At 40.7% G+C, this 24,903-nt stretch overlaps 1 protein-coding gene across 2 annotated transcripts; it reads right to left on the bottom strand.

Annotated features, from left to right (window-relative positions):
• Positions 157-5,410, bottom strand: LOC110429687 (transcription factor NAI1-like). 2 transcript variants are annotated; one of them, XM_021446032.1, is made up of 4 exons: positions 5,254-5,410; positions 3,982-4,708; positions 2,735-3,124; positions 157-1,432 (listed from the first exon to the last, which is right to left on the bottom strand). In XM_021446032.1, exons 2-4 carry the CDS (start codon positions 4,684-4,686, stop codon positions 1,331-1,333), a joined length of 1,197 nt encoding a protein of 398 aa, XP_021301707.1. In that variant the 5' UTR covers positions 4,687-4,708; positions 5,254-5,410; the 3' UTR covers positions 157-1,330. The 2 variants fall into 2 exon arrangements, with proteins under 2 accessions (XP_021301707.1, XP_021301708.1); XM_021446033.1 differs by lacking the exon at positions 5,254-5,410 and having other exon boundaries at positions 3,982-5,247.

Genomic DNA, 24,903 nt, shown 5'->3' with positions numbered 1-24,903 from the left:
TCTTGAAATCATCGTTAAGGTTGCTAAACCATCATGCATTATTCCTTGATGGAGGATTAGGACCAGATCTCCTACATACTAGTTAATGTTTGCCGCATGGTCATCCATGTTATTAATGTATACACACATGCATGATCCGGCAATGGCATGGTGGTATTGGTATGCAACTACTTGCTGCAGAATATATATAATACAGTTGCGTAGTACACGATGATGATCTGATGCATATCTTCAGTCACCTTAGCTTGCTATACCAACCGAAGACATGTTGCATTTTATGCGAACAACACACTGTGCCAACTTTGCACTGCATATCTCAACAGCAGCCTTTCTCTGTATCTCACCACCCAAAAAAAATGCAGCTCTATCTTTGATTTAATTTGCTGACCGGGGAGCTTCGTATCTTCAGTGCTGTACAGATCACGCGATATCTCTTAAACAAATGGTGGATACGGAACATCCAACTAACACAACATTAAATCATATACCTTTGTAGCATTTTCTTTTGGTGAGGATCAGATCTTTGTACAGTGAAAATCTATTTCTTATCGATGCATGACTCATACATGAGTCAGAGGGTCAGACATATATATTGCCACTATACTTCTATACCAAGGTATAATGGAATTTCCTACTCTTTCAAAACAACAATGGTGATATTTTAAACAAATGGACTAATCATTTGACATGTAGGGGATATCGTATCTCGTTTAGTGCTACTTTGATCATATAATCTAATCATATAGTATTTTTCAAAATGAAATTATATATTCTGGAGACCAATCGAGTGTGTTGTCATATATAGTATATATGAAATGAAAGGATTGAGTTTTGATGCAAACAATGCAACTTGTAAATAAAAACAATATAGCAGTCAGTTCTTTTCTCTGAAAACAAGCAAAATTCTGACATGAAGCAAAAGGTCATTTGATTCTCTCAGTGATTTTGATTGAGCAACAAACAAAAGGTACGACTTGGACCAAAACTTGCAACTTGTGGCTAAGAGATTCTCGTCATGCATGCATCCATCAACATGCCAATCGACATGATGTGTGTGCCATCTTTTCATCATAATTTTTACCTGATGATCGCAGTTTCGTGTGCATGCATGCATGGGCACATGGTGAATGTGATGTTGAGGCTACTGCACTGCATGCAGCATGACTAGAATTCATTCCCCACCATGACTTTCTGTCTGATCTCAGACTTTTATATCTTCATCAGATGAAAGAGGTTTGATTGCTCATAAATTATTAGAAGCCCTGCCCTTCTTCCCCTCTAGCTTGGATATGGAGACAAGCATGGCTGAGCCTCTTCAGCAGTCTACTTTTTATCCTCTTGTTTCTTCAGAACTGCTGCTATAATGTTGGCGCAGCGCGGAGTTAATCCTTCTCACGATCTCATCTACCGTGGCATTGAATCCCTCCTCCACCTGAATATATAGTAGTGATTTTAAAAAAGTTTAAAATTTGTCAAAATAATGTGTTGATTATATACAATTAAGGACATATTACTATAGCATGTAAAAAAGGTAAAATTTATTACATATGCCTTCCTCTAGTGAATTATATACATGCAAAATCATTTTTAGGGTTCTTAGGGCATGTGGCTTCATCATATAACTCTATACATGAATTGTTATGAAAAAAAATACTTCCTACTGAATGCATGTGGTATGCTTATTATTTTCGCATAAGTCAACAAATCGCTTTCATAAGTAGGTTTTAGGTTTTATTGCATTGGTTAAAGTCCCATCGAGTTTTCACCCTTGCATTGACATTTTACTAGAGTGATCTGTGAAAGATATTTTCACACACTTGAAAGTGATCACCACCACCGTACCCAACCCTTTTGACAATTCCCACATACCAGTTATTTTCTCATTATATTGCTTGCATTTATTGATTGATCCCCAAGTAGAGTAAAAATTACATAAACTTTTTAAAAGATGGAAATACCATCTGTGGCGCTGATCTCTTATCCAAATCACTGCTAATGAGCCTAACATTTATATCGGTACTGGATCGAGACATTGTCTTTAATACTCTATAACATGGAGCCCACACTATATCTTGGTCCATACATGTATATAATATACACATTAATCTTATTACTATATATATTTTATATATGTTTAACCTCTGTGTCTACTGATGTACACATATTTATCCGTGGATCCCTCAAGAGATATCCCTGAGGCAGCACCACCTGCCCATACAATAATCATAAATGTAATTAAACAAAGAATACCCATAAATTCATGTTGAATTGCATATTTCACATACACTCCCTCTTCTAAAAAAAGATGCATATAAGTTAACACTCTATATTTACTTGCTCTAGCTAGAGTTTTTTTTAATGCAAAGCTAGAGGTGCAAGTGCAACACAAATGCACACATGCATGCTACATACAAATGAGCTTGTCGATCGGTTGTTGGTTAGTCTTTAAGTGTGTTGAGGTATGGCCAAGAGAAGATGCCCATGATGCATGGTGCGTGCGTGCATACATGCATGCAATTGATATTACTTCGTTCACATTGGTACATATATATTACTGCATGGATTCGTGGTGGATTATAAGTATATATATGCACTTCTCCTATACGTCAGATGTTTGATTTTTGTTGCTGTTGTGTTGTTCAGATAAGATGCATGTAAATTTTTTGTCATAAAAAAGTGAATTATTGTCTCGGGTAATTAAGTTATTTATCCTTTGAATTGTACTAGTACTCGCCTTGGCTGTGATGGTGATGATGGCAGTGGAGGCTGGGAAGGGCATGACATTGGTATGGGTGATGGAGAGCTGCATCTGCTCCACCTCCGAGATCACCCTCACCAGCAGCCCCCTCGCGCTGTAGCAGTGGATCCGCAGCAGCACGCTCCTCTCCGACAGCCGTGCCTCGATCTCCGGTAGCTGCATACCGCCGTCGGCGCCACCGCTACCGCCATGGCTGCTCGCCATGGCCTCGTCCTCGGACATATGGCATTGCTGCTTCGTGACGAGCACTGCCGACTGAATGCTGCCGCTGCCACCGGCGGCTCCATCCTCCTCGAGGCCCTTCACCTTCTCCTGCAGCTCCCTCACGTACTTCACCGCGTCCCCAAGAATGGTCGCCTTGTCCATCTGCAAGCAAAAGCTCGATCATGTCATCATGATGCAATGATTGGAGTAAATGCATATTGCACCCTTTATTTCTTCTCCTCATGAACTCAATAATATGTTCAATGCAGGCAGGCGGATGATGTTGATCGATGCATACAACTCAATTGTAATAATCATCAGTATCTTTAATACAGGTTTGAGCAAGACAGACACACAAACTAAATGTTATTAATCAGAAGTGATCATCCTAATGCCCTCTTGTAATTGCAAATTAAATATGTATATAATGTTTTTCGTTCTAGATGATTCGATGCATGGGTATATATTGCGGCTAGCAAATAAAGCTTAGCAGGTTATAGGAGCTTTCAAAGTGTGCACCTTTTAAACACTGTGGGTTGTTTAGTTTCTGTAGCTCAATATTTTCTAGCATGTTTTGATATGTTTTATAATTTATTATTCTAGAAACTAGTACTACTCCTATCATGTATTATTGGAAGGCTAGCCAAGAATATATGCTATGCTCACACTTTTGGTCGCGAAGAACCTAATTTGCAAGAAATAATCTTGGCCAGATATATAGTCTGTGTAAACTTAATGAATGCTCAGTAGTTACACTGATTTACTTGAGATGATATACATGCAGTCTTGGTGAATATAGTCAGCACAAGATCTACCAAGGGTCAAAGAGAAGGAAGAGATGTCCTTGATGATGGTTAAAAACAAGCATGAAATTAAAGATGAAAAATAGGAAGGAGGAGAGGGGGATAATTAAGATGAGATTAGAAGTGAGATAAGGATATATCTCATGGAAGCTAATAAATCAGTCATGAAAATTAAGAAAGAAAGATCTAATATATGGTGAGCTAGCTAATAATAACCTTCTTGAGGCCGGGGATGACAGTGGAGAGCTCGATGAACCGCTGGTTGATCTTCTCCCTCCGCCGCCGCTCGGCGATGATGTGGTCCTGCACAGGCCCCGGCGACGTTGCCGCAGCGGATGGGCCGGCGCTGCCCCCTCTCCTCCCCGCAGACGCAGACGCAGCACGTTGTTGCACCCTCGCGACCGCCGCCGTGGCGTCCGGCAGGGCGACCGCGACGGCGCCGCGGTCGTCCGCTGGCAGCGCCGACGCGGCGCTGAAGTTCCAGCTGACCGGCCTGCTGTTGCTGCCGCCGCCAAGGCCCGTGGTCCTGGAGCGCGCGGTGTGGGGGGACCACGCGGCGGCCACCGCGTCGTGGTCCATGGCGGCGCCCGCGCCCGCGCCGGGGCTGTCGCCGGAGCTGCTGCTGTTGGTCAGGCCGCCGTAGTCACCCACCTGCACCGTCAGGTCCCGGACTCGGACGCTGGCGGGCACGGCCGTCTGTGGCTGGGAGGCGCGGAGCACCTGGAGCGACGGGAAGGCGGCGGCGGCGTCCTGAATCTCCTGATCTCCGGCGCCGCCGCTGATGCGGGCACCAACACCAGCGCCACCTTCCTGCTGGTATGCGGCGGCGGCGGCGGCGGTGGCCGGGTGCTGGTGGTGCTGGAGATGGTTCATTGCCCACTGTAGGAACGTGCTGGAGTCCTCCATATGTCGATCCATCATCTGTCAACGCCTTCTTGTCTTGCTGCGTGAACAAATCAAATCATGTTGCTGATGAGAAGATAAATAGCATCTGAATCTGATGAGATGAGATGAAGAGGATGCTGATCGATAACAAGGCAACAAGTGAAGCTGAATCGATGCAATTCAATTCAAGCTGCTGCTGCATGCTACTATACTGCAAGTGGGCAACACAAGCTGGATGAGCTCAGCAGCAGCTCAAGCTGAAGACAAGGCAGGCAGCAGAATCAATCAATCAATCAATCAATCAGATGCATGTTAGGCTCAGGTAGATGCAAAGACAGATCGGCAGGCAGGCATGCAACAGTGCAACACAGGCCGGCAGCTAGCAGACGCTGAAGCTCATCAGGATGATTTGAGACCAGCTCAAGCACACCAACTGACGCTGAAGAACGAGCTAGTAAAGAGGCAAAGGGCAAGAGCAAACAGCTAGCAAAGCTGCTGGCCATGGCCAGCCAAGAAAAGCTAGTTGCAAACTCCTTGAAGATGGAAGAACAAGAGGAAGGAAGGAAAAGAGTGGTGGCCGGCCGGCCAACAACCAAGAAGTACCTGCAGAAATCTGATGCAGCTATATCTTGGAGGAGCATCCAGAGAAAAAGACTGAAGGACAGTGTGTGGTCGAATGATCCTGCTATGCTCATATATGGATCCCTTTGTATGTATTGCTGGACATATATGCCCTCCCATCCTCTCTCTCTCTCTCTCTCTCTCTCTCTCTCTCTCTCTCTCTGCATATTAAGTATTTGCAGCTGTTGTAGTGTGGCCTAACCCTTCCAATATTATACTACCTATAGTAATGATATACTATTGGAGTTCATAACACTTCACATATACTTCTCTTCTACACTACTGTCACAGAAAAACAGCTAGGAGGTAGCTGCTACCCGATGCTATGCGTGTGTGAGGCTGAGAGCTAAAGCATGTTACAACAATAATTTCAATTTCACCTATATACCATACATCATCCACGAAAAAGTATCATTGTCACTAGCTTCTCAACAAGTCGTATCTAAGTTTGATCAAATATATAAAAAATATAATATTTTATAAAGTGTATTAGATGAATTATTATGGATTATATTTCATAATTAATCTATTTATTTATATAAAATTGATAATATTTTTTATAAATCTAAAGTTTGATTTAGTCCAAATCTAGCATATGCATTCTTTTAGGGACAAAGGTAGTAATTGTAAACTCTACAATTTTTATGACTTTATGGTCTTAGCTTATTGGATTGATTTTACGATTACTCCATCTGGCCCAAAATAAATGTATTACTAGAATTCTTAGTGAAGATCAATGTTACTTGAAAATTACATAATCACCCCTATATATAAAAATTAATTTTAGCATGTAACGATTGCACTTTAATCAGAAGTAGAGAGGGAAAAAAAGCTTACTAGAACTAGGTGGATCGATCATGTCTCTATAAATACATTTATTTTAGGATAAATTTTAAATGTTAGAAATGTATATATTTTGGGACGAAAGAAGCATAGAATCTACAGTTTTAAAGCTCTAGTAGTAGTTTCGATCCTACGGTTTGCGGCCCTACTAATTGCATTGGAGTTTCGATCTGATTTTAATTAACGAACTTACTTTCACAACTACTCCCTCCGTTCCAAATTATAAGTCATTCCAAGAATCTTGGAGAGTCAAAGTATTTTCAAGTTTGACCAAAAATATAGAGAGAAATATAAAGATTTATGTCATAAAATAGGTACACTATGAAAATATAACTAACAAAGAATCTAATGATACTTGGTTGGTATCAAAAATGTTATTATTTTGCTATATAAATTTGGTAAAACTTGAAAAACTTTGACTCTCCAAGATTTTTGGAATGACTTATAATTTGGGACGGAGGGAGTAGTTAATATATGTGTTTGCTGAACAGCAACCGTACCAGCAGATCGAGATGGGTCGGTGATCGACACGACAGCATGCATGCATATGCCGAACAACATGATTTGCTACGACGCGTGTGTGCCGTTGCTATATATAGAGATCGATCGATGCAGGGTACGGTATAATAATTGACGTGCATATATTATCATACTGCCGCTATGTGTACATGTTAACATTTTGTGTATGTGTGTGTGCGCGCGCGCGTGGAACTGTTGTGGATGCACGGTCCAAGTCAACTGGAGCACATTTTTCTATTATTAGGCTAGTGATTTGTACCTTGTACTTTTTTAATCGTGGGGGCTCAGTGACCGTTTCTAGGGTTCATACTCTACCGGCCAGTACCACAGCATGTGCATATGGCTACATATATATTTATATCTAGCTAGGCATATTCACATGACATGTTTTCCTTTCCTACTATAAATTATGAAATGTGGACTATGTTCACTTATAGTTGTGTTCAACTCCCTGCTATAACTTTTAAACTACCCACAGTGAGCATAAAAGTATTTTTAAGCATTCATTATTCTTTTTCTTTGCGGGTGTTTTTATCACTTTAGTTATGAAGACCATGTTTGGTAGAGCTCTGGATAGCTTTATTTGGCTACATCTCATCCTTGCATTGTAGGGGTTGTTTTTAACTTCACCGGCTCGAGCTTCTCTGACCATAGCAAGGAGCCGAAACCGATCAAAGCTAGGGGCCCAAACCGTTTGAAGTTGTGCCAAAGAACAAGGTGGGTGACTACGGCGGCCTGACCAAACATGTATGACCACACTACTACAGAATGAGGCATTGGTCGATGCCCAAAATGGTCAAAAACCTCGGCCTTTTTGCGGTCCGGGGTTAAAGACCCCTTTAACACCGGTTCGTAACACGAACCGGTGCTAAAGGGTCCTGCCCAACGGCTACTGACAGGTGCTGTCGGGGCGGAGACCCTTTAGCACCGGTTCGTGTTACCAACCGGTGCTAAAGGACCCTTTAGCACCGGCCAGCGCCACGGGCCGAGGCAAAGCCTTTAGCACCGGTTTGTGTTACAAACCGGTGCTAAAGTGTTACCCTTTAGCACCGGTTTTGTTTGTGAACCGGTTCTAAGGGTCCGGTTTATAGGCCGGATCACTTCTCCTCTCTGCCCATTTGAAACCGAGAGCACCATTCACCATTGTTGTTCTTGGAGCTTCTTCTTCCTCATTTGTTCTTCGTCTCCGACGCCCATTGTTGATCTTCTTCGACTCCGTCATCGTTTCTTCGTGTTTGGAGGCGACTAACTTTTGTCTTTCTTGTCTTTTTCATGTTGTTTTTGGCTTGTGATGTTCCCATTATTTTTAGCTCAAATCCACGTTGTTATTTAGAATCATTTCACATGAATTAGTATCCATATATATATATATCATATTTCATGGTTGACCTAGTATTAATGTAGTTTGCAAGAATGAATTATAGTATATTTTTATGATATTAGAAAGTAGGATAGTTCAAATTAATTGGTTTGTTAATATCACTTGATTTATTTTTATTACTACATATAATGTCCATTTTATCATACATGTTTAAATGTGGAATTTATAATTGTTTAAAAATTGAGTATGGATAGTAGATGGCAACCGTGACCGGGTCTTCGGTCTCTCAACGGGTTCAAAAGCGATACCGTCCGGAACTCCCTCTCATTACTTGTGGCAAGTGTGGGCAGAAGATTTTGATGGAGTACAAAGTGTCGAAAGAGGGAGTAAACAAGGGTCGTATATTCTACAAGTGTCCAGATCGTAATGTGAGTTATTTCCAGACATTTGCTTATATATGTGCATATTTTTTTAAATGATATTAACTTTTGATTCTCTCTTTTAATTTCAGTGGGACGGTACCGGCTGATGTACAGGTTGGTACTGGGAGGAAGAATACATTGAACACATTAAGAAATCTTTTGCATAGGTGGTTGAGGATGAAGGTGGTGAGGCTGTGAGCCGACGAAAGGAGTTCAATGATGTTGATCAAGCGAATGATCTATCTATTATAGTTGGGATCGGACGCGAACTAATTATGTTGCTTAAGTGCATTTTAGTTTTGGTTTTTTAGTGCTAGTTGCGATTGTATTTGTTGTAGCCAAGCTTTCCTAAATTAATCAACTATGTATCTTAGACATGTTGTGCAATAAAATGAGAAACTATATGTGTGCATGGTTTTCATAATATATATGTTATATTTAATGCAGATGGTAACACGTAATTGGATGTATAATGCCGATCGGCGCTCCGAAGAGTTCATTAATGGTGTGCACTATTTCTTAAGTGTGGCTGAGTCAAATAAGAGGGACGGTTTCATGTGTTGTCCATGTGCCGTGTGCAAGAATTTGACGGAATATTCTAACTCAAGAACTCTTCATTCACACTTATTAAAGTCTGGTTTCGTACCAAACTATATTTGTTGGATCAAACATGGAGAAAGCGGGATTATAATGGATGAAGGTGAAGAAGAAGAAGAAGAAGAAGAATTGGACCATGCCAATATTATTGCTCAGTACGGTGGCTTCAATGATGTTGCAATGGGGGGAGATAATGAAGAAGAGGTGGCGGCAGAAGATGATCGGGGCGATGATGCTTTTGGTGATGCCATCCGTGATGCACAAAGAGAATGTGAAAGTGATAAAGAGAAAGCCAAGTTCGAGCGCATGCTAGAGGACCACAGGAAATTGCTATATCCCACCGCTGAAGAGGGGCAAAAAAAGCTGGGTACCACACTAGAATTGCTGCAATGGAAGGCAAAGAATGGTACATCTGACAAGGCATTTGAGCAGTTATTGAAGATCATAAAAAAGATGCTTCCGAAAGGCAACGAATTGCCCACCACTACGTATGAAGCAAAACAGGTTGTCTGCCCATTGGGATTAGAAATCCAGAAGATACACGCATGTCCTAATGACTGCATCCTCTACCGTGGGGAGGAATACGAGAATTTGGATGCATGTCCAGTATGTAAGGCATCACGGTATAAGATTAGACGAGATGATCCTGGCGATGTTGAGGGTGAAGAACGTCATAGGAAGAAAATTCCAGCCAAGGTTATGTGGTATGCTCCTATAATACCACGATTAAAACGTCTGTTCAGAAATAAGGACAATGCAAAGTTGTTGCGGTGGCATAAAGAAGACCGTAAGATAGACAATATGCTGAGACACCCTGCCGATGGATCCCAGTGGAGAGCGATAGACAGAGAATTCCCAGATTTTGCAGATGATGCTAGAAACTTGCGGTTCGCCTTAAGTACAGATGGTATGAATCCTTTCGGTGAGCAGAGTAGTAGTCACAGCACTTGGCCAGTTACTCTATGTATCTACAACCTTCCTCCATGGCTATGCATGAAGCGGAAGTTTATTATGATGCCGGTGCTTATCCAAGGACCGAAGCAACCTGGCAATGACATAGATGTCTACCTAAGGCCATTAGTTGAGGAACTTCAAATTTTATGGAGCAAACCAGGAGTTCGCGTGTGGGATGAGTACAAACTAGAGCACTTTGACCTGCGAGCATTGCTGTTTGTAACAATCAATGATTGGCCAGCTCTGAGTAATCTTTCAGGCTAGTCAAACAAGGGATATAATGCATGCACACATTGTTATGAAGACCATGACTGTGTATTTTTGAAAAAATGTCGAAAGGTCGTGTACCTTGGCCACCGTCGGTTTCTTCCTGTGAACCACCCAGTACGAAAGAAAGGCAAGCATTTTAAAGGCAAGGCAGACCACCGGACCAAACCTCTCAATCGAACCGGGGATGATATACTCGAAATGGTCAAGGATATAAAAGTGGTATTTGGAAAGGGACGAGGCAGCGAACCTATTCCCAAGGATGCTAAGGGACACGTACCCATGTGGAAGAAGAAATCCATATTTTGGGAGCTACCTTACTGGAATGTCCTAGAGGTCCGCAACGCGATCGACGTGATGCACCTGACAAAGAATCTTTGTGTGAACTTGCTCGGATTCATGGGTGTCTACCGGAAGTCTAAGGATTCACTTGAAGCACGACAAGACTTGCAGCGCATGAAAGAACGAGACAAATATATTATGGACGCATAGAGACATATGGGAACTAGTCTATGCAGCTAATTTTAAAGTTCCTTTGTTCCGGTGCCAATGGGTGAAGATGACCGGAGGTGGGGTAACAGTCGACAAGGAGTATGGGATGACAACCGTGGACCTTAACAATAGTGGGTTCAAAGACAAACCATTCGTCCTTGCTGCAGACGTGAGTCAGGTGTTCTATGTCAAAGATATGTCTACGAAACCAAAGAGAGGAAAAAATGATGACCACTCAATCATCAATGAGCCAAAGCGCCACATTGTCCTTTCTGGGAAAAGAAACATTGTCGAAATTGAGGACAAGTCAGACATGTCAGGCGATTACGAAAGGGATGATCGAATTCCGCCCTTCATAGTCAACAAAGACCCAAGCATTCTGTTAAACAATGAGGATACTCCATGGTTACGGCAGGATCATAACCAAGGGTCATACGTCAAGAAGAAGTTCACTGTTGTGCCGGCTTGACTTTGTATGAAACTATATTTGAGAATTGTGAATTTTGATGTGTGTAACAAACTTCCCAAAACTTTGTCAAATGCAAAAATGGTCTATATGTGTCAATTGTGGATTTTGAACTACACCTTCCCAAAATTGTCATGACTATATGTGTCAATTGTGGATTTTCAACTACACCTTCCCAAAACTTTGTCAAATGCAAAAATGGTCTATATATGAAATGTAGATTTTGATGAGTGGAACAATATTCGTATTCAAGACTTTTCCATTCGAGACCATCTAGGGTTCCGAAACCGCTGCGTGGCTATGAGTTCTATGAAAATTCAAAATTCAGTGGTTCAAACTTTTCCAAATGAAAAGTTGACCATTAGACAAAATGTAGAACTTGATGAGTGTAGCAAACTTTGTATTCATGACTTTTCCATTTGGGACAATCTAGGATTTTGTATTCATATTGTTATGTATATATATATGTATATATGGTGTTTTGATTTGTTGTATTATTTTTTGTATATATTTTTATGTATATATATGTAATATTTTTTGTATGTATGTATATTATTTTTTATACATATATACACATATATATAGTTTGTATGTATGAATTATAATTGTTTGTATGTATGTATGTATTATTTTTTTAATATATTATTCTAGTATATATATATAGTATGTATGTATGTTTTATTTTTTGTATATATGTATTATTTTTTGTATGTATGTATATTATTTTTTGTACATATATATACACACATATATATAGTTTGTATGTATGAATTATAATTGTTTGTATGTATGTATGTATTATTTTTTTAATATATTATTCTAGTATATATATATAGTATGTATGTATGTTTTATTTTTTGTATATATGTATTATTTTTTGTATGTATGTATATTATTTTTTGTACATATATATACACACATATATATAGTTTGTATGTATGAATTATAATTGTTTGTATGTATGTATGTATTATTTTTTTAATATATTATTTGTAGTAGTTTTTTTAGTATATATTTGTTGTATATTATTCTTGTATCATATTTTATTTTCTAGTGTTTTGTAAATATTATTGTTTGTACTATATTATTCTAGTATTGTTTTTTATTCTAGTGTATTACTTGGCTTAAAAGATTCTAGTATTATTTTTAGAGCACTCCAACACTTTCATTTGTAGTAGTACTAGTAGTAGTATATAAGTCTCTAATATATTGTAATACCCGATTTTAAGAACAAAACCAGATATGCACCATATGTGAGTCTTAGAAGTCAAATCTCACATATAGCTACAAATAAGGGGTAATATCAAAAGACAATGCAAAAATATATAACGTACTTAGTATAAAAGAGATAACCTTTAGTATCAAACAGCGGATAGACAACTCCAACTTCGGGTATTAACTTCACTCTACAGGATCCAACTGACTAGTTGATCACAAGCCTAAACTTCTCCTGAGGTTTAGGGGAAATAGCAAGAGTGAGTCCATGTCGAACTCCACAAGTATAGCAACTAGATTGTATAGCTCCCACAATCTCATAATCAATGTGACATAAATAATGTAAAGCATTAAATAATAAATAATGAGCATATTTAACACACAAGAATCATCACCCTTAATGTAGATCTCCCCAAGGCCGCTCCTGACTGTGAGCTCGGCTAGTATACTAGTTTTTAACCCTCTGCAGAGGTTGCACATCTTTACCCATGAGTCATGATTTACCCTTTCGCCCGAGGTAGCTAATCTCTTAACCCCCTTCCTAGGGAGGTCGGCAGGGATCACTATGAAGTCTTTCAAAGGTTCGTCTAACAAGTTAGGGCCGCTTGGTTTCATTAGTCAGTCCGTGTGATTCACCCGTAGGAATCCACGGTCTGCTATTCCCCAATTGCGCCACAACGGGTAACCGCTAACGAGCTAGAAAAGTTACTCATACTTAACTAAAGCCAGAGCCATTATAGCCCTCATGGTTGCACTGTTGTCCCGGGTGATCACGTACCGACAAATCATCAAGTTGCTAAAAAGTCATTTTTATCATTTATTACTTAACATTAATCTAGCCACAGGATCATGGTCACAGAAATAAAATCCAAATGCTATACTTGCCTTAATCCAAATGCTCTTGCTTATCCTTTTGGTTCTGCTGATCTCACTTGTTGCCAAAGCTTTGATCTTGATCACCGAAACTGCTCTCCGTCTAAACTCGATCATCGATCACACAAACAATCGGAGAAAACATACACGAAGCAAACATGGCTATAATTAGAACAGTACACCAAACATATAAAAATAGTATGAAAAGTTTATAAAAAGATTCTACGCATCGCTACGATTTCATAGACGTAAAGATCACGAAAATCGGAGTTGAAACGGAGAAGTTATGAATTTTCTAAGATCAATTTTCTATAGATAAATAATTAATTAAATGCTACTGTGAAAATAAAAGTTTTAAAACAGTGAATTAGTACTGCTAACATGTAGAGCTCGTGATTACGAATCTAACGAAATTTGAATGGACAAAAACGGAGTTAAAATGAATACTTTATAGCCAAAACAAGTTCAATGGCATTTTAGTAAATACTGAAAACGTATTTTCGAAACAAGCCGGCAGACTTTACGTCTTCCAACTCAGAAAGCGCATTTCAGAAAACGTGCTTTGGACTGCGGGTTCTATTTTGAAAAACACCAGGGGCTCTTTAGAAAGTTTGTCAGCCGAAGGGGTATGGACTAACGCGGTCCATTGGATCTAAGATGAAGGGTCAAGATTAGAAGCTGGGGAGGAGAGGGAGAGGGCGCCGGCCAACAACAGTAGCCCCGGCCGGCGGCGCCATGGCCGGAGGCAAGCAAACCTCGCCGGAGCTCGCGAACTAAGCGCTAGGGTCCACTAAAACAGAACCGAGGGCATGGGGACGAAGAGTGGACTCAAGCGAACTAACCTGAGGGGTTTCAAGGCTCGGAGCAAGCTTGAAGGAGGACAGCCGCGCGGATTGGCGGACCGGTGGAGCTCTGCAGCGTTCGGCGAGGATTAGAGCGACAAGGAGAGAAAATAACCGAAATTGGGAAGTGCAGGGAGGCTCACCACCTCCAACCGAAACGCGGCACACGATTTTCGGTGCTCGGGACACAGCAGACGAGGAGGGTCACGACGGCGGCCGTAACTAGCGCCTCGGCGAGATCTAAACGGTGGCGGGACAGGGCGATAGGAACTCCTCGATTGTGCTAGATGCGAAAGAAGATTGCAGGGGGGATGCCAAGGCTTTTAAGGGGGTCAATCGCGCACGCAGGGCAGGAAATCCCGAGAAATCGGGGAAGATTTCGGTGGAGCAGAGTCCAAGCCGGTTACGGCTTGAGGTTGAAGAAGCCAGCTGACATGCGGGTCCCACCAGTCAGTGACTCATAGTGCGGGTCCGGCTCGTCAGCCAAAGAGGAGAGAAAACTGAGGGAGAGGGAGGTGCGCCCGACCAGGCCAGGATTCGGGCCGGCCTGCTTGCTCTGCTGGGCCACCAGGCCGAGAGAGGGGAAGAGGAAAAGAGTGGCGCGCTGGGTTGGGCCGAGGCCGAGGGAAGGGAGGGGCCAGGCCTTGGGGCCAAAGATGGAGAGGGGGAAGGTTTTTTTTTCCTTTTTTTCTTTCTTTTGTTTGTTTCCTTTTTGTTTCCTTTCTTTTTTTTATTTCAAAGTCTTTTCAAAGCAGTTTCAAAACAATTTAAAAATATTTTGACTTTGCTCAAAATCACACAATAAAATGAAAATAAATGCTCCAACATGAGTGCTCAAACAAGTTGCTAAACTTATGATAAATTTTAATGAAAAATATTATTCCCCTATGTTTCATGAGTACAAAAATTCATAAATAAATCATTTTAGCTCTATTTCCCAGAAAACACATTTTAGGGTGTTACATATATGTTCTAGTAGTGTTTAGCCACCAAATTTATTCTAGTAGGGTTTTGTATATATTTTTGTTTGTACTATATATTATTCTAGTATTGTTTTTTATTCTAATGTATTACTTGGCTTAAAAGATCCTAGTATTATTTTTAGAGCACTCCAACACTTTCATTTGTAGTAGTATTGTCTTACATAGAATATATATATATATATGTATGGTTGCAGACATAGAAATGGCTGACCGTCATCATGATGATCCTGATTATATGGAAGATGCCATTTTAAATATGATCGACGACGGTAGTCAGTACTTTGTTGATTACCACGACATCATGCAAGGCAATCCTACTGAGCAACAAGAGGGCAATGCCCCTGAGCAACAACTTGTCGTGCAACAAGAAGAAAATACTGGCGAGGTATGTAAATGTAAACATATATAATTAATGCATCTCTTACATTAGGTTCTAGACTTATTACTTGGTTATTAATTTAGTATTTTTGTTTCTATATGTACGTGTAGCCTTCTGGATCGACCTCTACGGGGAGAAGCGTACCTCCACGAGGGCCAAAGAAGCCGTTGGAGGGCCGCTATGTAATCTCTGAGTTTGAGATAGCTACAGGTAGACCACTTGGTGAGCATGCAAACAAATATGTTAGTCACTGTGGATATCTTGTGAGAGATCAAATACCGATCAGTTGTCGTGAATGGAGAGAGAAGCGAGGTGCTCCTGAGATCAGTTTTGTCTCTGATCGTGACAAGGAGTTAGTTTGGAAAGCCGTCACAGACGTTTTCACCTTCGACACCAACGATGAAGAGTTGAAGGTGCGAATTTATGACTGGACTATGAAGAAGATGGCAGTACTCTTCCAGAATTGGAAGAAGTCTTTGTACAATAAATATGTCAAGAAAAACGAGACTCCAGATTTCAACCTCAAGCAATATGTAAAGCTGAGGGCCTTCTGGGATGACTTTGTGCAGTACAAAACATCAGAAGAGGGCGAGGAACGAGCCAATAGAAACAAAGAGAATGCCAGTAAAAAGACATACCACCATCATATGGGATCAGGTGGTTATAAGAGTGCTGTTCCCAAGTGGGACCGAATGGAACAGGAGATGCTTGCTAGGGGGTCACACCCGAGACAATAGCAAAGAATTAGAGCGAGCGCTCCAAGCATTGGTTCTACGGTCATGGGGGAAGCGTGGACCCAGACACCGGGGCGCTAGTTTGGGGCCAAGAAATCTCTAGAGCAGCAGAGAGACTAGTCCGTGCACGAGAGGCGGTTCAGTCTGGTGAGTTCAGGCCTAACAGGGAGAAGGATGAACTCACCTATGCGCTTGAAAATCCTGAGCACGGTGGGCGTACGAGAGGCTATGGGGCAGTTCCGTGGCTGCAATCATTCCAAGCTGATCAAGATACCTACAGAAGCCGCCAGAGAAAGAAGGATGAGGAGGCAGAGCGGATCCGCCGCCTGGAAGCTTTTGTTCTGCAGTCACAAGAGCGCGAGAAAGCTCGTGAAGAATGGATGCAGGCAGAGATTCAAAGGCAAGTGCAAGCAGCACTTAGTCAAATGACAAAAGGGCAAGGTACATCACAGCCTGAGGTCAATGTTAGCCCCCCAGGCCAGTTGAAAAGCAGCTGCGCATCCACGGAAGTACCAACCATTCAGGATGACACGAAGCTACACTTCCCCGTGGATGATGTCACAGAGGCTTTTACTACCTGTGAGCTGCATGTACCAGATGGGAATACCACCAAAAAGGTGGCTATCGCTGTTGTCAACCCTATCGACCGAACGAGAACTCCAAGAATCCATAATCTACCAGTACCTGGTGGATATGCTAGCGTCTCGGTTGATAGGGTTGAGAAAGGTTGTGGCAATGTGCCACTAGACATAGAAGGGGGAGACGGAGAGAAGACCTTAGGTGAAGCTGAGAAGACATTTATTTGTTGGCGCAAGCACTTCATAATTATTCCTCAGCATAGGTTTGTGTGTGATTTTACTTCTTATATTATTTATTATGTATTGAAATTAAAAAAAAGTTTGCTCACAAAACTTGTAATTGTTTTCTTTGCAGGGACTCCTCCAACCTAAGTCCAGTTCTCTCCCCAGCGCATCATAGTGCTGCGGGCGGTGACAATGCTGGATCTCCACCAACACCAGCGGTGGCCACACCGACCCCGCCACCGCCTCCACCACGGTCTCCACCTCCTCCACCGAGGTCTCCAACTCCTCCACCGAGGTCTCCAACTCCTCCACCGCGTTCTCCAACGCCAAAAAGATCGGCCCCACCACCTCTACCGCCTGCACCGCCCTCTCCAAAGAGTGCACGGTCGGTCCCATCGCCTCCAAAGCGAGGTAGTAAGAAGCGGTCCGTCCAAGAAGGACCGAAGTCATCGGTCCCACCTCCAAAGAAGGCTGCCTCAGCAAAGAGAGCTAAGACGCCAGAAAAATTACCTTACGAAAAGAGTGAAGAGGAGGTAATTGCTACATCCAAAGCTGAGGTCAAGCAATTTTTTGATAAAATAAAGGAGGATAGGAAAAAACGGCTTAACCCAGAGAAGCCGTACTTTTATGTAAAGCCATCGAAACTGAGGCAGAAGGTGGCGGACCATCAAAAGAAGCAACGCGAAGCTCAGAAAAAGCCAGCACTTTCGGACTATGAGCGGTCTCTGGTCAAGTCTTCACAGCCTACTAAGAAGAGAGTAGGAAAGGGGGTCCCATAGCTCGGAGAAGTATCAAAACCGGTGCCCCCTTTGATTGTGCCAAATCAATACGGCTCAAATGAAGACTTGATGCCAAAGAAATCCTTAGCGTTGTCTGAGCTAGACTCGCTTGAGCGTTACTTTGGACAGAGCGGTTTAAATATGGAAGAAATTGCCGCCATTCTTGGATGCCAAACATTTGAAAAAGCCGAGGTAGTTGATCAATGGAGGGCAAGATATGAACCGGGCAGGAGTCTATTCGACCCTAAGCGTTTACACGAGCTCGGCACACAAATGTTTGCAATAAACAAATGGTGCATTGAGGCATCTAAAAGGGGAGATAATTGGATTTCTGTTCGTATTAGACAACATCACTACTTCCGTGGAGATGACCTCATATACGTGCAGTTCGAAGAATTGCACCAATTATGCCACCTCGACGCTCTTGACAAATCTCTTGTCAGCTGCTTTTGTCTGTAAGTATTTTTTTCTTTTTATTATACTTCTAACTTCTTTAATTATATGTATATAATCCTTACACACTTAGGATTTGTATGTATATATGCAGGCACCAAATGAGAGAGCTCAGAATGAAAAATGACAATAGTATTGGGTTCGTTGACCCTTATATTGTTTTCAAGGCTCCGCAGGCAGTGTGGACAGCAGATCATGAGACAGAAGTCTGCACCAATCTTATGAGGTTCTTTGTGAACCAAAAAGAAAAACAAAAAATACTCTTCCCCTTCAACTTCGAGTGAGTTATATAGTTATTAAGTGTATGCATATTTTATTTTACATTATAGGACTGACTATATATGTGTGTGTAAACATCTTTCACTGGATACTCATGGTCATTGAAATTCCCAAGAACCGGTTGATAATCTTTGACTCAATGAGAAAACCACAAGAAAATTATCAACAAATGGTAAACATTATTCAAAGGTACGTAATGTCGATCTCAGCTACAAAAATATCATAATATGACTCTGTAATTATTAGTTCACGATCCACAATGGCTGTGTATAGGGTTTGGGAAAGATTCATTGACCGTGAACATCTCAGTGGATGTAAAGCGCCGCTTAACATAATACATCCACAAGTAAGTTCTACTAGCTAACAAACTTTCGCTAACTTTTAGCCTTCTTATTGTCGTGGTCGTGAATATTTTTATATATATATCATACAGTGGTGTTTAAGACAAGAAGGGGGGAACAATCTATGTGCATATTACGTGTGCAAATTCATGATGGCACAAGTCAATCAAACACCCATAGAGACGCTCAGAGTACGTTACATGTCTCTTTTCATTATCTCCTGAATTATATTGAATAACTTAGATAACTAATACCTTTTTTATTTATTTCAAATTAAAGACTGAATGGCTGAGGGAAAAGGTCCTACAACAAGACCGAATCAAAGCTATCCAAGACACGATAGCAGGATTTCTCCGCGAACAAGTGATCAATCCAAACGGCGAGTTTCACTTCAACGGCAACGAAACTCTTATTCCAAACAACGATGATCATTTGTATCGTTTGTAGACATTGGGAGAAAAAACTCTATGTATATATGTGTTACGAATTTTGTACATATAAAACTATATATATATATATAAAGCTTTTTACATATCTATTTAATTTTTGATGTGGTCTATTCATTTTATTATAGGCAAAGCTTAATTATTAAGCTAAGCCTATAATTTTCATTTATATATGCTTAATATGCTTAATATAAATATATTATTGTATCAGAAAAACATGTATTGAAAAACCTGTTATTATATATTATATATAAACAATAAACAGAACCGAAGAAGTGAACCAAAAAAAGAAAAAGAAACCCTTTAACACCGGTTGGTAATACCAACCGGTGTTACTGCAACGTGGCAGCCCTGGCAGGACCCTTTAACACCGGTTGGTATTAAAGGGGAGCCTTTAGCCCCGGTTGTCCGAACCGGGACTAAAGGGTGGGCCTTTAGTCCCGGAAGGGCAGCACCGGCTCGGGAACCAGGGCAACAGGCCCTTCCCGACCGGTGCTAATGCGCGAATGTGTGGCAGTGCCAGATCGATGCCACCAAAGAACAAGTCAATTTTCCTCCATAAATCCGAAGTTCTTAAAAATAAATACTGTTTGTGCTGCGTTTATCAGTAATATATATGGTACGTAGTGCGTGTTTCAGTTTTGTTTCAATACATCTGGGGAGATGTCCTTTTCCAAAAAAGAAAAACATAATGAAGCTACTTTTCTTTGACGACTCAAATACAGGAAAACAGTTGGACACGTTATTCATTGGCATGGGACCGACGGCGGACAGCTCAACCATGCAGCTTCTGCAATCCGCAGGCCGGGCTAGCATGCTGCGCATGCACGGTGCACCACAGTACAAGCATCCCATACATGGATCTTGGTCTGGTGTGGTGACGATGAGATGATTGTGTGTCGCGCGCGGATCGATCACCAGTACCCTGAATTATTGTGTTCCCTCAATAATTGAGCAAATTTCAGTAGGAACTATTAGCCTATCTCAGTATCTCTGACGGTCTAAGACTCCACTACTTACACATATGTCCTAGATAAATAAACCAAAAAAAATTTTAGTCAAACTTCAAGTTTGACTGAGTTTATAGGATGTTTAATTATGACATCAAATAAGCACACTAAAAATATATTTCATGATCACTACTACATAAGAAGTGACCCTCATTGTCAACCCATCGCTACCAGTTTATGACTAAAACTGACAGTGATAAGACTAACCGGCAGATATTGGAATGAAATTGTATATATGGACCTTCAGCATAGACCTCTACCCTTGGATAGGACCAACTGATTGTGTGTGGCGCACTTGAGGTTGAGGAAGATGTTCACGATCACGAGGGTCTTCACTGAGCTCTTCGTTATGCTATCAATTCAACAAGAATAAAGCTCGTAGCTTATAATAGTTGCCTTGCCGGGCCGGGCAATGGAAAGCAACATCATGCATGCTCTCACGGCTGATTGGGTTCACGTTACCATCTCATCGCATTTTAAATTAGCCTCTCACTGCATCGACTTTTAGTGATGGTAACAAAAGGGACGTGTGTTTTATTTGTCGCAACTCTTTACAAAACTAAAAACACAGCTAGATAATAATTTGTGAGACGAATCTTTTGAGTCTAATTAGTTCATGATTGGACACTAATTGTTAAATAAAACAAAAATTCTACCGTACCTGTTAAACTTTAACACCTTCAACCAAACACCTAAGACATATATATAACTATGTGATTCTAATCTTACATGAAAACCTCCACGAAATATATATAGTGGTGGCATGCACACGACAGGTCGTCTCTGCATGAATGCATGACCATGAATAATTATACTAATTTGCTTTTGTTCATTAGTACTAACCTATATAGTATTCATATTCATCAACACGTCTTGATTGCTAATTAACCTCAACAACATATTTTAATGCTTGCTGGTAAGGTTAGGCTACATCACCTATTCACCTTTTGTTGTGTGATGAGTCGTCCAGCTTGTTCTTCTTTTCTAGCCAATCTTAGTGGAGGTTTTAGAAAAGTTTCATGAGCATTAAATAAGTTACACATTTCAGCAAATATGTTATATGTCATATATAGTATTAATTAAGAGAGAGATGATTAAAATTTTATAGGACTAAAATGAGTTTTGTGGGAAAAACGAATCTACACTATTTTCAATATACGAGAGTCTTGAAAACTGAAATCTGAAATACGAAACCTAGCTAGCTAGCTAACAAATTAAAACACACACACACACATCTCTTTCTAGAAAAACACATACACATCACCAACCAACGTTTTTCACACCCAATCAAATTCTTCCAGCAATTTTATAATCAGAAGATGTATTTTTATTTTCCTGGCCATGCCGTTGAAACCACGTAGTACGTTTTAACAAGGTAGAGTATATATGAGCATCATATATTGACATAAAGATATAATAATGGAGTACAGGCGGCCTATCATCTAGTCCACTGTGGCATGCAAATCCATCACGTGCCGCATACACTGTGGGAGTGTGGGGACGATGCATAGCATACACATATGTAAACGTGACTTAATTAAGATAGCGCTGTGCAAATTGCGGCTGTTAAAAAAGCTGCTCGTAGAGAGCGCTAGGCCGGCCGGCCACCTGGGGACCAAAAAAAAGTTTGCCAAACTGATAATCCGTGGTGCTGCTCACTGTGTGCTAACTTATTTACATGTGCAGGAATTTGCATGTTTTACATGCTCTGAGGTTGGTATGTGGTATATGTTATTATCTCCGTCCTCAAATATAATGAATATATGAGTTTTTGTCCTAAGTTAAACTATCTTCCAAGTTTATGGAAAAGAGTATTACATACTCTCTCCATTCTTTCTTATATAATAATTAATAAGACATTTTAATATCACACTGTCTTCTTAATTGTATTTTAACCATTTATATACTTATTTTATTACATTGTTTGTACTTATAAATTTATGATAATCAGATATTGCATTCAATTACAATTCTAATCGTATCAAGATTGCAATAATATAATAATTTAAAATTGTTAGATAAATTATTGGTCAAATATTTTAAAGTTTGAATCTTTATAATCTTTGAACAATTTGAATAATTACTTTTAACTATTCTAATACAAACTTGATACTATTAGATTTGTAATCAATAGTACTATTCAATAATTATAATCAAGATTTGATCCAAATATGATTGATTATATGATAAAATATTTGTAATCAAAGCTCTTGACTATCATAATCCTATAATTTAGTTTAGACCAGGACATGTAATTATGGGTGCTAAAAGTCTAACTTGCCCCCAATTAATTGTCCAACTTGCCGAACTATAAAGGACACAATAGGAATTTATCACTGTAGCCAACCATAATCAATTGACCCAAACACTCTAGTTACTACATTCTATAATCCTGATTATAATAATTCTACACATACTTCCTCCACGCTGAAATATAGTGCATTATGAAATTTGAAATATAGTGCATTCAGGAAATAAGAGGATAATGTTTACTTAAATAAAAATACTTCATGTACTTGGCATATTTTGTATGAGGAGACTAAGAGTTCACCCTTTAATCATGCGAAATATAATTGGAAAGTTAAGTGAGGGGTACCTATATCTATTGCACTCTCCTTTTGATTTTGTATAAAAACGTATTATATTTCAAAACAGAGGGAGTAAATCCAGATTATCATAGGGGGTGTTTGAGACTGCTCCACAAACTCCACCATGGAGCAGCTCCACAAAAAACTAGAGTTTGTGGAGTACCTCTTTAGGTGCTCTCACAACTTCACCCTTTTTCCTCGAACTGAGTGCGTGGAGCTGAAACCGTTTGGCTTATATCCATATATTTATTATGTACAAAAAGATTGACTTATTACCCAAAAAAGATTGCATGGGCCGGGGCCAATAAATTTGGTTATCCATTTCACAAAACAAATGATTTCTTAATACTGAAAAAGGTATCAGGCTATAGATTATTATACACATTGATTATGTCTTGTCAAGTATAATCATCAACAGTAGTATAATTAATACCGCTGCGGAGATCATGCATCCGAACCTGTCTGTTTTTGATCCATGGTGTTAATTAAATTATATAAATACAAGTATAAGTAAAAAAAAACAGGAATTATCATCCTCGTCGTCCTTGCATGCATAATCCATCGTCAGCGTATCATGGAGAATCGATCCGTTCCCATCTTTTAAAAGTAGCTAGCTAGATAGAGAACGACGACGAGAAGAGCTAACTAGAAACTAGCTACTGTCATCGATCATGCAAGACGTAAAGTATTATTAATATACATTTGCAATCAGCATCGTCAGCCGCAAACTGCACAGGAGGTTAACTTAAGGTTGCAGGGATGGCGTGCGTGCTGCATGCGTAGACGACTTCCAGCCAACAATCTCAGGACAAAGCAGCTGTGTGTGTGACTCAAAATTAAAGTAGCATTTGGATGGAGTTGATTATGCATCCGGCTGCCCAGTAGTTAGTTGCATGTAAGAGTAAAGTACAATCGACACCTTATGCATTGGAACTACTGAGTACTGTACTGATATAGTAATAGTTAATTTCGATCACGTGCCTTAACTTTTGGTACCTAAGTCATCCTAGCATGGTAAATTATCTTAGGATTTGTTTAGCTCCACTCCAATCAGTGGTTTGGGAGGGATTGATGAAGTGGGAATGAACTAATTTTCTAATTCAATCCATCTCAACCCAATCATAATGCACGCGTCGAGGATTTGCAAAACTTCACTTCATATATACTACATCCATTCTTGTTATGTCTAGGTGCATCAATTTTGAAGTTTCTTAAATTATGAAATACAAAGGCTTCTAAATTTGTCCCAAGTTAAATTATCCTAGAATTTGACCAATCATAAAAAAATAAAATCCATACGCATGTCACAAGTTTTTTTTGTGCAAATTCCGCACACTGCATTCTCAAGGGTTCTTCAAATCAATCTTTCGGTCGCTACTATGCTCGTGATTCGACGGTTCGACCGGCCCGCCTTCAACCGACGCTATAGATGGCCATCGGGCCGGCCCGGGCTAGGCACGGGCTGTAGCGTGCCGTGCCGATTTGGCCCGCGTGCCTGCCGTGCCGTGCCTCAGCGTCTCGCGTACCTAGCCTTCGGCCCAAGCATGGGCCCACAGGCTGACTTCGTGCCGTCCCGGCCTGCGTAGCCCGGCGGGCCGGGCCGGCCCACAGCCCAGTTTTGTAAAAAAACAAAATAACCACACAATGATAATGATCACTTCACCAACATAATGCCACAATCAATTTTTACAACTCTCAACTTCTCAGATTCACAATCTCAGTCTTAAATCATATAAATGACATAAAAAAACATGTAACATAAAAATGAATTGTTTGTGCAATGCCCGCGGAGGTGGTACCGGGTCGTTACTGGGCCAACCCCTAAAACTCAGGCTGGGCCGTGCCAGCCCGCGGACTCAGAGGTCGGCCCAAGCACGGCCCGCACCATCGGGCCAAAATGTCGTGCCATGGGCCGGACCGTCGTGCCTTGGGCTACATGACTATCTATAATCGACGCTCTGTGCGGTCAATCCACCTGGGTGTAAGCGTCTTTGACGCCCCTGCGACCCTCCGCCAACGGCATCAG

Source organism: Sorghum bicolor, chromosome 8 (genome assembly GCF_000003195.3).
Source record: "Sorghum bicolor cultivar BTx623 chromosome 8, Sorghum_bicolor_NCBIv3, whole genome shotgun sequence".
In the NCBI taxonomy this organism is placed as follows: domain Eukaryota; kingdom Viridiplantae; phylum Streptophyta; class Magnoliopsida; order Poales; family Poaceae; genus Sorghum; species Sorghum bicolor.
Note: the sequence above shows the minus strand (reverse complement) of the source record. Positions and strands in the feature narration are given on the sequence as shown.